This window comes from Aspergillus aculeatinus (genome assembly GCF_003184765.1).
Source record: "Aspergillus aculeatinus CBS 121060 unplaced genomic scaffold BO66scaffold_1, whole genome shotgun sequence".
Taxonomy (NCBI): domain Eukaryota; kingdom Fungi; phylum Ascomycota; class Eurotiomycetes; order Eurotiales; family Aspergillaceae; genus Aspergillus; species Aspergillus aculeatinus.
Genome location: NW_020291470.1, coordinates 1,668,381 through 1,681,714, shown reverse-complemented (window position 1 = coordinate 1,681,714; position 13,334 = coordinate 1,668,381). Strand labels below are relative to the sequence as shown.

Genomic DNA, 13,334 nt, shown 5'->3' with positions numbered 1-13,334 from the left:
AGCTTATGTCTGAGAGCGCAATCACCTTTCGAAACTTTTAACATTGACGTCTTGCCATCCTTGGCATTGCGCCAGGTATAGTGGGTCCGGCAGAGATTGACCCTTCAGAAGCCTTAGCGGCGCTGTTCAAGTGTTAATATCACCACTATGGTTGACGACTGTCTCACGACGTATTAAACCCAGCTCATGTAGCTCTTTAATCGACGAACAGTCGAACCCTTCATGATTTTTGCATTCATGTGGATGAGCTAAGCCGACATCGAGGTGCCAAACCGCGCACTCAATTTGTACTCTCTTGCGCAAATTAGCCTGTTCAATTATGTTATCATAAAAGGTTTTTCTTTTATTTCCACTTTTCTCAAAATGGTTCAAAAGATATTTTAGTAGTATTATAAATTTTTAGAATTAAGATTTTATTAATATATATAAATATTATATTATATAATTAGAATATCTTTTCAAAATCAGACTATTTATGTAGTATATTTTTATTTAAATAATCTAATATTTATAACAGCTGGAATTCATAGTTTTTATAAAAATAGTATTTATAATTAGACTTAGTATTAGTTATTTATATATTTTTTTAGATAATAAATAATATTAATTAAATATTTTAATTAATTTAAGAATTAAAATCTGTAAATATTATATATTATAGGATTTTAGTAGCTATCTCAGCTACTATTTATTTTAGTTTTTAAAATATTTTTAGTATTATAATTTAATATAATTTTAATAAAATATTAATATTATTTAATTTTATATTTATTACCGGTATATATAACAGCTTTGGTAGTAGATTTTCTGGCGGTATAATAGTAGTATATTTTATAAAATTATAAAACTTATTTTTTTTAATATAATCTTAAAATATTTTTTTATATTTTTAATTATATTTATTATAAGAATCTTACTAGTTATAATAGTTCTAAGCTACTATATATTTATTAAATATTTCTTAGAAATTATTATTTAAATTAAATATATATAGATATTATATATAAATAGTTAATATATTAGTCTTAATATTTAAATATATATATTAGATTATATAATAAAATCTATAAGTTAGTATTATTAACTGCTACTGGTATATATACTATAATAATAGAATTTAATAAGATCTTATATATAATAATATCTAATAATAACAATTTATAATATTAAGATTATTATAATATATCTATAAATATAGTAAAATTATTTATTATTTATAGAATAATATTATTTTATCTATAATATTAAGTTCTATTTTTTTAATATATAAGAGCAGCGGAGAGAATTCTTATTTAAAATTTTAAAATCAGACTTTTATAGTATATAATAAAAGTAAAAATAATTTTTATTTAAAAAACTAACTAGATCTTTTTATTTAAAAAAAGTTATTTTAATATTTAATATTATTAATAATACTTCCGGGTAAACTCCTGCTGTTAAAATTTAAAAAATAATTATTTTATTTATAAATTAAAAAAATTCTTTTATTATTATTTTTTTATATATTTTAAAAGATATCTGTAATAGTCTTTCTTGTAGTTATATATATAAAATATCTTAGAAAATAATAAAAAAAATAGAGTCTAAGTTTAAACTTACTTATAAACTAATAATTTAATAATATTTAATAAAACTATTTATTATTTATATATAATTAGCTATACTAGTACTAGATTACTATTATTTTTTAGCAGCTTAGATCAGACAGTTTTTTAGTTTTTTAATAGTAAAAAAAAGCTAATAAAAAATATATAAAAATATTTTTAATATTATTATTATAATTATTATTATATATATATTATTTAAGAAACTTAATATTATCGGAATATCTAACTTTTTTAGATTTTTATTTATAAATTTAAAATATATAACTATAGTTTTTTTTATAGCTGATAAAATAGCTAATTTATATTTATAGTTTAAGTTTATATTTTTTAATATATTAAGAATTATTAGGATTAATTAGAATATAGATTCTGCAGCTGTATATATAAAAGTATTTAATTGATATAATATTAAGTTTAATATTAAAGTATTTATATTATTTTAAAATTAGTAATAATATTTTATTTAAAATAATTAAATAATTAATAATATAAACCGCTGCTTTAATTATTTTTAATTAAAAATATTCCGGCAGGCTGGTATTAATTAGTATAATTCTAGCTGTTAATATAATATATTATTTATATTATTCTATATAAATATTTTAATAATAGTAATATAAAGCTGATATAAAATATATAATACTTTTAGATTTATATTATTTTCTAAATTTTATAAACTTATAGCTGTTATTAAGATATTATTTTATAATATATTAATTAGTAATATTCTTATATTATTTATTGCATATAATTAACATATTATTAGTTTTATTTTTAAGATTTTTTAATAAACAGACCTTTATACAGCTAATAAATAGATTAATAAATACTAAATAATATTTCTTATTTCTAATTTTTATAGATTTTAAATATTAAGTATTATAACTTTAAATATCTTATAGACTTTATTTTTTAATTATTAATTTTTATAATACTTTTTTATATATCTTTTTAGTATTATAAATCTTATATTTAAATTCCAGCTTACTAATAATTTTATTATTAATATTTTTTATTATAATAATTAATTTCAGCTTGCCTGTATAATCTAAATAATAATATAAAAGATATAAATTAATAATAGTAAGTTAAAAATATTTAAACTGTTTGTTGTTATTATATATCTTAATAATAGATATTTTACTGTTTTATATAAAACTAATAGTATAACTAGTATTAAAATCTTTAATTTTATTATTTTTAATATATTAGATAATATTATAATTTTTAAATCCTTTTTTATTAATAGTAGACTATATGAAGTATTAAGATTATATTCTACTTTTATAATTAATTTAATAGTTTTATTATTTTTAATATTAAAATATAACTTGATTTTTTTATATTTTTTAGTTTTATTATATATATTAGATAAGTTAAAATATTAATATACTTTTTTAAGTATCTATATCTTATATTTAATAAAGAAGTTAAAGTCTGATATTAATATATATCTGGTATTAGAATTCTATATTTATATATTAAAATAGTTTTTTCTACTAGGTTTTTTAGTAACAGCTATACTAATAAATATATTAATATAATAAGAATATACAGCAGCTGTAAGATTTTTTTTTAGTAGAAGATTTATAGTATTATATATAGGTTTATAGTTTCTATTTCTAAAAATATATATTTAGATAAAAAAAAATATAAATTAATATTATATTTATATCTATTATAAAAGATATATTTATTGTTCTTTTTTTCATATAAAAATAATTTTTAAGTTTAAATAAATTAATTATTAGATTAATCATCTGCTGGCTTTTTTAATAGCCATGCGATATTATTCTTCTATTTTTTTTAAAATATTTATTAAGATTATATTTTTTAATTTATTATTCTTATTTTTAGATATCTATAGAACTGTATTTATATAATTAGTATCTATTTCTTACTTTTTAATAATATTTTTAAAATAAATAATTAAGTTAAAGAATTTAATATTATAGTAGGAACTATTATTATTTCTACTGATATTATTCTTATATATTATTATTTATAATAAAAAATTATATTTTAAATAATATAAAAAAAAAATAATATAAATATCTATTTTTACAGCCGAAAGCCCGGGCGTCCGAATATTTATATTAAAATATATTAATAAATTATAACAGCTTTATATACTATAAAGACTTTATAATTAGAAAGCTGATAATTACAGTCTATTTTCTAAATATATTCTTTTTATAAATAATTCTATAAATAGCAGTAAATATCTTGTTGGTGTATTTAAATTCTAAAAACTAATTTAAGTATTTTTTAAATATATTTTATAATATTAAATTTATAAATTATTTACTAATTAAAATCGACTATTATTTTTATATATTAAAGTATTCCTAGTCTGGAGCTAATTATAGTAAGATTTTATTAATAAGATTTTTTATACAATAAAAGCAGAAGCTTATTTTAATAATATATAATTAGATATTCTATTTTTACTTATTTATAAAAAGAATTAATAGTATTAATAAAAAGTCTAAAAATTTATTAAAAAGAATTTTATATTTTTACTTATACTATATATAATATTAAATAGTAGTATTTTTATTTTTTATAGCAGCTTTCTAATCTAATATTTTTAATATATATTAGAGATATTTCGGCTACTAATTAGCTGGCCGCAGTACTGCTTAATATATATAAAAATCTAGAAATTAAAAAAATATAAAAAATATTATAAATAATATAGATTTAATAAATATAAGATCTTTTAATAAAATATTAATAAAGTTGACACTCTAAAAAAAGAATAATAAATAAAAAAAAACTTATAATCTAAGAAGAATATAAAGAAAAATAGATTCAAGCTATCTGGACACCTATCTAACTGCCGGCAGAAGGCGGTGAGCTGCCCAGCCAGTGGGAGGCCAGGCACTCCACACAGTGAACATAGTAGAGTTGTCTTATCTCCACGTGACTGTTATCAAAACACTTACAGTGGGAAGTAGTTAACTATTAATTAATTACTCACTGCAGTGTACTGTACATAAGTGCCAGGCAAATGACATGCATAGTCTACAGTCTCAAAGACAATTTAATTTCGTAATTGTCGTCATTAGGCGCGATGCACCTTGATACAGAAAGCACCTTGGGCAAGTGCTAGCTATAGCGGAGGCACATTCGCTACGTAGCGCAGATTACTGAACCAGTCCGTCATTGAGTATGATGCCTCCTTCTCGCCAGATGGCCAATGGATCACCTTCACCAGTGAGCGTGACGGCGACGGCAACTCCGACCTCTACCGTTGCCGCGTAGACGGGTCGGGCATGGAGAAGCTCGTGGCCACACCTGCAATGGAAGATGCAATGGTTTTATCCGCAGACGGAAGCAAGGCAGCATTTGTTTCGACTGCGAACGGCTACAGGACCAATATCTGGGTGATGGATCTGAAGACCGGCAGCAGTTGGAACCTGACCAACACAACGGTGACGGCCTGCGACCCGACAAAGATGAACGGATATTTCCGCCCGCCGTGGTCTCCAGACGGCGAATGGGTTGCGTTCTCCTCAGACCGCGGCACAGACTGGTTGGGACATGACTTTCGCGTGGGCTGGGAGCATAGTCAAGAGCTTTCGATCTATGTCATCCGACCCAATGGCAAGCGGACTTTCTTCTATGAGACCACGCGGAGAGAAACCTGGGAGGCCCGCGAGACTGCTGAAGTAGAGGAGGCTGCTGACGGATAGTAAGTGGGAGGACTCGATGCCCATCTATCTTCCCACCGAGCTGCCTAGAGTGAGTCTAGGCCACCGGATATTTAGAACTACCTTCGGATATTTGAAGCAAGCTTTGGTCCTTGAAAACAAGATGCGGATATTTCTTCGGATATTTTCGGATATTTGGAGTAAGAAAGGAATTACTCTCCTCTGTCCAAAGTTGTGTGGAATTCATCGACTTTTGTGTAAGTTGTTGTTTGTAGGGAGAGTGGCGGGAAATGCGGAGACTGCGGAGATGAAATCACGGTGTCATGTGACCCTCCGCCGGAGCTCGGACTCGATTGCCTTCCGGCCTTAGGCATCCAGCACCTCACCTGTCTGTATTTCACTCTTCCTCTCCCTCCCCTCAGCCATCAGCATCAATTCCCGTCATTCTTCCTCGGCATTACCCCAGTAGATTTGTGTGGTTTACCCCTGAGTCCCCCTGACTACTGCACGTAATATCAGCCCACGTACCCCCCGCATAGGTTCTCGGTGTGTATTTCTCCGTGAACCCCTCATTTCCCCGCTCGTTGCTTAATCTAATTTTGATTGTTCCAAGTCTGCACCAATCGCTTATCCCAGATTCCAGCGCTAGAGCCTGCATGCAGTCTATAGCCTGAAGACTAGGATGAGCCCACCAAACGGAGGAAATTGCCCTTGCTCTCGGCAATACCACCAGAATCCACCATGACACTGGAGCTCAAGGGAAGTGACGATGGCTATAGATACTTAAAGCCGAGTGCACGGTTGCAGAACGAGATCTTCTCAGTATCTAATAGCTTTGGCTTACACTCACCATGAAGCTTTGGTCGTCCTTGCTGCTTGGGGCGAGTCTGCTCACCGGGACTCTGGCCACCACCGACGGTCTAACAGACCTGGTGTCCTGGGATCCGTATAGTTTGTCCGTCAATGGCAACCGACTCTTCGTTTTCTCGGGCGAATTTGCCTATCCGAGACTCCCTGTGCCCGAGCTATGGCTTGACATTTTTCAGAAGATGCGTGCCAATGGGTTCAACGCAGCCAGGTGTGTGGACACAAATGCCTCTAGAATCCAACCCTTGCCAACCCTTGATTCGATCTTATTGACCATTCGATATCGAGACTGATAACGATGTAGTGTCTATCTTTTCTGGAACTTCCACTCGCCCGTCAATGGAACCTTCGATTTCGAGACCGGCGCTCACAATCTGCAGCGTCTGTTCGATTACGCTCAGGAGGCTGGAATTTATCTCATTGCCCGGTAAGCCTTGCTGACTAGATGTCACTGGTTTAAAGCTAATACACGATGCAGACCAGGGCCCTATGACAATGCTGAGATCAATGGAGGCGGTCTAGCTCTCCACTTGAGCGATGGCAGCGGAGGCTCATTGCGCACGGGCGACGCCACGTACACCGCGGCCTGGCAACCATGGGTGGAAGAGATTGGCAAGATCATTGCAGCCAACTCCATCACCAATGGCGGACCGGTCATTCTCAACCAGATTGAAAACGAGCTGCAAGAAACGACCCACAGTGCCAGTAACACTTTAGTCCAGTATATGATTAAGTTGGAGGATGCCTTTCGGGCCGCTGGTGTTGATGTCCCCTTCACTCACAACGAAAAGGGAATGCGCTCCGAGAGTTGGTCCACGGATTACGAAGACGTTGGCGGTGCAGTGAACGTCTACGGCCTGGACTCCTATCCTGGTGGTCTCAGCTGCACCAACGAAGCCACCGGATTCAATGTCGTCCGCACCTACTACCAATGGTTCCAGAACTACAGTTTCACCCAGCCCAGTTACATACCCGAGTTTGAAGGAGGGTGGTTCTCTGCTTGGGGAGCATCCTCCTTTTATGACACCTGCACGAGCGAGCTTAGCCCGCAGTTTGCGGATGTGTACTACAAGAACAACATCGGCCAGAAGATAACGCTTCAAAGCATCTACATGACCTACGGTGGTACGAATTGGGGTCATCTAGCAGCCCCAGTTGTCTACACATCATGTGAGTTAATTCGTACCCGTCAAAAAGGGAAGCAATCCTGACCAGATATAGATGACTACAGCGCTCCGTTGAGTGAGAGCAGAGTGGTCCGGGACAAGATGAGCCAAACTAAGCTTATTGGCTTATACACCAGAGTGTCGACTGGACTACTTACCGCAGACATGGAGGGCAACGGAACAGGCTACACATCCAGCACATCTGCGTATACCTGGGTGCTCCGGGACTCGCAATCCGATGCCGGGTTTTACGTTGTGCAGCAAGCGAAAACCTCTTCACGCAGTTCCCTGACCTTTGACCTGGACGTAACAACCTCCGCAGGCAATGTCACATTGACCGACATCAACCTCGATGGACGACAAAGCAAGATCATCTCCACCGACTACCCGCTGGGTCATAGTACCATTCTGTACGTATCAACAGATATCGCCACCTACGGAACCTTTGGTGACACCGATGTGGTTGTGCTATACTCTCGAGTCGGTCAAACTGCGTCCTTTGCGTTCAAGAACTCCGGACGCCTCAACTTCACAGAGTACGGGCCATCCGTCAACCTGACCCAGAGCTCCGGAAATTCAACCACGCCCTCGTACACCTACACCCAGACCAGTGGTACCAGTGTCGTTCAATTTTCAAACAAGACGATCTTCTACCTTCTGGACACCGATACGGCATTCCGATTCTGGGCACCACCGACCACGAATGATCCTTACGTGACTGCTGACCAGCACATCTTTGTCATTGGGCCCTACCTGGTCCGCAACGCCTCCGTCGATGGAAGTGTTATTAATCTCATTGGAGACAATGACAACACTACTACCATTGAGGTCTTTGCTGGCGCATCGGTGAACACTGTGAAATGGAATGGCAAGCGCATCGCCGTGACCAAAACCGCCTATGGCAGTCTGGTCGGGTCCATTGACGGGGCGTCCAGCACGATCTCACTGCCCGCTCTCAGTGGCTGGAAGGTCAAAGACTCGCTGCCTGAGCTTGAATCCGACTATGATGACTCGAACTGGACGGTGTGCAACAAGACTACAACGCTGAGCCCAGTACAGCCCTCTACTCTGCCGGTCCTCTACGCGTCCGACTATGGCTATTACACTGGTATCAAGATCTACCGCGGACGCTTTGATGGCGCAAATGTTACTGGCGCCAGTCTCACCGCGCAGGGAGGTGTGGGCTTTGGTTGGAATGTTTGGCTGAATGGTGACTTGGTTGCCACCCTGCCCGGTGATGCTTCCGCCACCTCATCCACCGCGACTTTGGACTTCAGCAACCAGACGCTCAAGGACACGGACAACCTTCTCACTGTTGTGGTATGTTTAATGCCGGCTTCTCAATGTTGGAGATTTTTATGCTGATCATCTTACGTAGATCGACTACACCGGCCACGATGAAACCTCCACTGCCAAGGGCGTGGAAAACCCCCGCGGCCTTCTCGCTGCGACACTGACTGGCGGAAGCTTCACCAGCTGGAAGATCCAGGGCAATGCTGGAGGAGCTGCCGGTAAGAACTTTCTTGCATCCTTTGACAAGTCTGTACGGAATCTAATAAGATGCTAGGAGCTTATGAGCTGGATCCCGTTCGTGCCCCAATGAACGAAGGCGGACTGCTGGCCGAACGCCAGGGCTGGCATCTTCCAGGCTACAATGCCAAGTCATCGGATGGCTGGACTTCAGGATCCCCTCTCGATGGACTGAACAAATCCGGTAAGTTCTACCTCTGTTCTGTGTACGGTGAGAGATCGGAGAAGGAAACTAACCTCTGAATCAGGCGTCGCATTCTACCTGACCACCTTCACCCTCGACCTGCCTAAGAGCTACGACGTCCCCCTTGGCATCCGCTTCACCTCCTCATCCACCGTCAACCCCGTCCGCATCCAGCTGTTCATCAACGGCTACCAGTACGGCAAGTACGTCCCGTACCTGGGACCCCAGACCACGTTCCCGGTTCCCCCCGGCATCATCAATAATCGGGACAAGAATACCATCGGTCTGAGCGTGTGGGCCCAGACTGATGCAGGTGCCGCCTTGGAGAATATTGAGCTCGTCACCTATGGTGCCTACGCGAGTGGGTTCGACGCTGGGTCGGGCACGAGCTTCGATATGAACGGTGCGAAGCTGGGATACCAGCCTGAGTGGACTGAGGCTCGGTTGAAGTATACTTAGGTGCTTGCGTGTTTCTGAGATTGGTGAGAAGATGTTTTGGGGTGATCTGATTGCATCCTGTTTTTCTTGGGTTCCCATTCGAGTGAATATTCTGAACAATGTTTATTTAGTTATAATATGGATAGCGTCTCAATACTGCCTTCCAGTTCATTTCTAATTACTGCAACCCATCCATGAACAATTCCAAATCCAAGTTATTCTCATGTGCCAGGACCAACTCGTGGTGTCTCTGTATTTCAGTATCCTCCAGCAGCCGACCTCACTCCTCATCATCCAGCGCAAACCGATCCAAGAACCTGAAAGTATACAATCCCTCCAACACCTCCGCCGCTAACCCCGTCGCATTCCCAACGACATACACCCCGTCCCTCCCAACCTCAATGCCCGCCCCCTTCAACGCCCGGTTCCCACTCCCCACTGCTCCAACCGGCTTGCCATACCGAAACGCATCCGCCAGTATCTGCCCCGGCCGACCAGGAGGGTACATCGTCGTCGCATTGCCCGTCGTAAACAACCCCTCCACCCCATCCGCCACAACCACCGCATCAAACCCGGAAGCATCGGAGAGCGCATACGTCGTATTCACACCCTCAGCCCACACCTCCGCGACAACCTGCACATCAACCCCATGCACCGCCAGCACCCTAGCCAACTCCGCCCCAAGCCGCAGCGACCCCTCATGTTTAGTCGACGCCAACACCCCGACCGATAGGCCCTCAACACTGAGCAACCGCTGCCCAAATGTCCCAACATTCACCGTCGCATTCGAGGTATAGTACCTGCCCTCAGGCTCCGGCACCTCCAACCCCAGCCCCCTGGCCACCCGCGTCGCCAACCCATGATCCACGCGGTTCAACTGCGCGACCACATTCCGCCGCACATGCACGCTCGTCACCTTGGAATTCTCAAACACAATCGCATTCACCACCATCTGCTGCTCCGCAGGCACCAACGAATTCCAGAACAGGGCCGGCTGGGACCAGTGGTCGGCGAAGGTGGGGCTGGGCTCGCGCACGAGATGGCCGCTGGCGTAGCGGTAGGGGGCAGTGAAGAACCCGTGGCCGGCGGTTTGGTTCGCCTGGCGCGGGGCGGTCTGCGCGCCCATCGTGTTGGGCGTGTAGGCCCAGTTGTTGGTGGGGATCTGCTGCTGGCCGAAGCCGTCGCGGTTGTTGTTGTGGACGGGCTTGCGCGGCCGGTTCACGGGCAGTTGCTCGAAGTTCGGGCCCCCGTGGCGGTTTACTTGCGTGTCTAGGTAGGAGAAGAGTCGGCCTTGGAGGAGGGGGTCTTCGGTGAAGTCGATGCCGCGGATTATGTGGCCGGGTTGGAACTGCGAGGGGGTGTTCATGTGAGTGAGATTGTTCGTGGGGGGGAAGGGATAAGGAAGAGACGTACACCGACTTGTTCCACCTCAGCAAAGTAGTTGGTCGGGTTGGCGTTGAGCTCCATCACGCCCAGCGGGGTGAAAGGGACGAGTTCTTCGGGAACGAACTTGGTCGGGTCAAGCAGGTCGAAGCCGAAGCGCAGCATGTCGGATTCGTCCATGATCTGGGCGCCCAGCTTTGTGTCTGTCAGTTATTGTTGGACCCTAGTCTCGAAGCAAGGAGGCATACCTCCCACTTGGGGTAGCGGCCGTTCTCGATGGCATCGTGCAGATCCTGCCGGTGGAAGTCACTGTTCTTGCCGGCCGTGGCTTGCGCTTCGTCCCACACCAGACTGGCCACCCCCTGCAGCGAGCGCCACCGGTACCGGACCACCTTGCTGGTGCCGTTGGCCGTCACGAAGCGGAAGCTGTGCACGCCGTAGCCGTTCATGTGGCGGTACGAGCGCGGGATGCCGTGGCCGGACATCAGCCACAGGGCGCTGTGCAGCGCCGTGCTCTGCTGGCTGAAGAAGTCCCAGGCCGAGGTGTGGGCTGTCGCCGCCTGCGGGATCTCGTTGTGCGGCATCGGCTTGATGGCGTGGACTAGGTCGGGGAATTGGATCGCGTCTTGGATGAAGAAGGGGGCGATGTTGACGCCGACGATATCTACGATGGCCAATGCGTATGTTAGTGTGCACGTCACAAGGGATTGGCTGTTTGACGTGTGCTGCTCTGGCATACCGTAATTGCCCCCATCGGTGTAGAACCGACAAGCGTGGCCGTGGACATCCCGCGCGGTATCAACACTGCCTCGGAATCCGACCACCGTCGAGAAGCGGCAGAACATGGGGGTCTCTTTGTCGGCGGCACTGAGGAAATCGGCAGCAGTCACGTTGGAGAAGTCGCCGTACGATCGGAAGGTACCGTACGCGCCGGCACCACGTGCGTGCACCACTCGTTCGGGGATCTATGAAAGGAAGGAAAAATGGAAAGGTTAGACATGCAAAAGGTCAGAACAGGTACACGTCTCTCACCCTCTCATGATCGAAACGCTGCAGCTTCTGGCGGAAGATAAAATCTTCAAGAAGGGTCGGCCCTCTGTGTCCAGCCTTCAGACTCCACTGGTCCGAGATTGGGGTGCCAAAGTCGGTGGTCATGTAGCTGTCAGTGTCATTGAGGTAGAGCGAGTGATCGATGGGCTGTTCGACAACCTCGATGGTGTCAGTTGGGTTGTCTGCTCGCTCGGTGAAACGAGGGGGAGTCCCCATCTCGCCGGACAGAAACGGGCATTGCGCCCCAGCGAGACCAGCAACGGCTGGCAAAAGCCAAAGATGGCGCATTGTGCAGCAAAAAGAGATGGGAGATCGATCTTGTGAGTCTTTTCGCACGCTCGTGGCTTGGATGGCTGGACAAGCGGATGCCTCTCGCAGACCCCTTTATATTCGTCTACAAGGAGCCGCGAGTGGGCAGATCCGACACCTTAGTTAAGCTGGCGATTCCAGACTCCGTGTTCAATAATCAACCCATATCTGTTTGACCCTGGCAGCGCATCACAACCTGTTTGGGCGAAGAGGATCCACTCTCCTCGCTCCATTCTTGCGACCGACGCAGTGCTGGGTGGCACAAGGATGGGTAGCAGGCTACATCGTATGAGACACCACAAGGTAGTCGAAAAGCACAGACGCCAGTTCGAGGGCCATGGAAAGGCTTCTGCGGACAGGAAGCAGGGCTGAGCATGACGAGTTTACCGAGCCTGGGACGGTGTTAGGTTCATGTTGTCGGCAATAACAGCGACAAGTATACAGCTTAAACACAGCCGGCAGAAGCCAAGCGAACAGTCAACTGTGTAGGGTCGACCATGCAGCACAGTCCTGTGCCTGGCCAAGATCATGGTCTAGCCACCAATGCTTGGTAAGAACGAAATAGACTGGGTGGGTTAAGTTAGGGCTGGGAACGCCCGACTGGAGCGGGTGCTTGGTAATCCCAACGACCTCGACCGTTCCCCGGGATCCACTGTTGTCCAAGAAACCTAATCGCCACGACTGTCACCTTCCCATGCTTCATTCAGCCACCAAACTGTGCTGGATGGAGTATCTACGCTCTCCGGGCGGTCAGCCATAATGGTCTGATCTGCTCCACCCAGAAGGGCCCGATTTCCAAGGCAATCGGTTGATTTTAGCGGCTTGAGGCTTCTATAATATTCTGCAGTGGTTTTGCCGAGGCATCCATGATGCGGCGGGATGCAGACCACTGACTGCCGATGGAGGCTACCCTCCTGGCAGGTAATGGTGTGGAACAGATCATTTTCTTGGCACCGCTGGCAGGACGATGCATCCATTCGGGGCGCTGATCCTCATGAGAGACAGCAGTCAACTGTCTCATGAAGGTTTCACATGTATGAAGATCTTCATCATGATGCCTCTGCCTTTTCTCCTCCTATCCTGTCAAGCAAATCTGCTGAATTTCCTGATGATGGGTGAATTGAAATGCTGGCACACGCGTTCG

The 13,334-nt window shown here is 41.7% G+C and overlaps 3 protein-coding genes across 3 annotated transcripts; 2 read left to right on the top strand and 1 right to left on the bottom strand.

Annotated features, from left to right (window-relative positions):
- Positions 1-4,646: 4,646 nt before the first annotated feature.
- BO66DRAFT_387527 (TolB family protein) lies at positions 4,647-5,514 on the top strand. The gene has a single exon (XM_025646328.1). The coding sequence runs from the start codon at positions 4,925-4,927 to the stop codon at positions 5,303-5,305; it is 381 nt and encodes a 126-aa protein (XP_025509521.1). The 5' UTR covers positions 4,647-4,924; the 3' UTR covers positions 5,306-5,514.
- A 600-nt stretch (positions 5,515-6,114) lies between these two features.
- On the top strand, positions 6,115-9,469 carry BO66DRAFT_425117 (glycoside hydrolase family 35 protein; the record flags this gene model as incomplete). Its single annotated transcript, XM_025650211.1, has 7 exons — positions 6,115-6,341; positions 6,435-6,557; positions 6,609-7,300; positions 7,352-8,616; positions 8,675-8,807; positions 8,864-9,010; positions 9,075-9,469. 7 exons carry the CDS (start codon positions 6,115-6,117, stop codon positions 9,467-9,469), a joined length of 2,982 nt encoding a protein of 993 aa, XP_025509520.1.
- Positions 9,470-9,615: 146 nt separating this feature from the next.
- Positions 9,616-12,169, bottom strand: BO66DRAFT_445820 (heme-dependent catalase; the record flags this gene model as incomplete). Its single annotated transcript, XM_025651661.1, has 5 exons — positions 9,616-10,796; positions 10,862-11,026; positions 11,080-11,495; positions 11,571-11,796; positions 11,864-12,169. 5 exons carry the CDS (start codon positions 12,167-12,169, stop codon positions 9,729-9,731), a joined length of 2,181 nt encoding a protein of 726 aa, XP_025509519.1. The 3' UTR covers positions 9,616-9,728.
- Between the last annotated feature and the right edge of the window lie 1,165 nt (positions 12,170-13,334).

What these genes read in the sequence shown, in the direction of transcription:
- BO66DRAFT_387527 (XM_025646328.1), top strand. Translation starts at nt 4,925, where the DNA reads ATGGTTTTATCCGCAGACGGAAGCAAGGCAGCATTTGTTTCGACTGCG.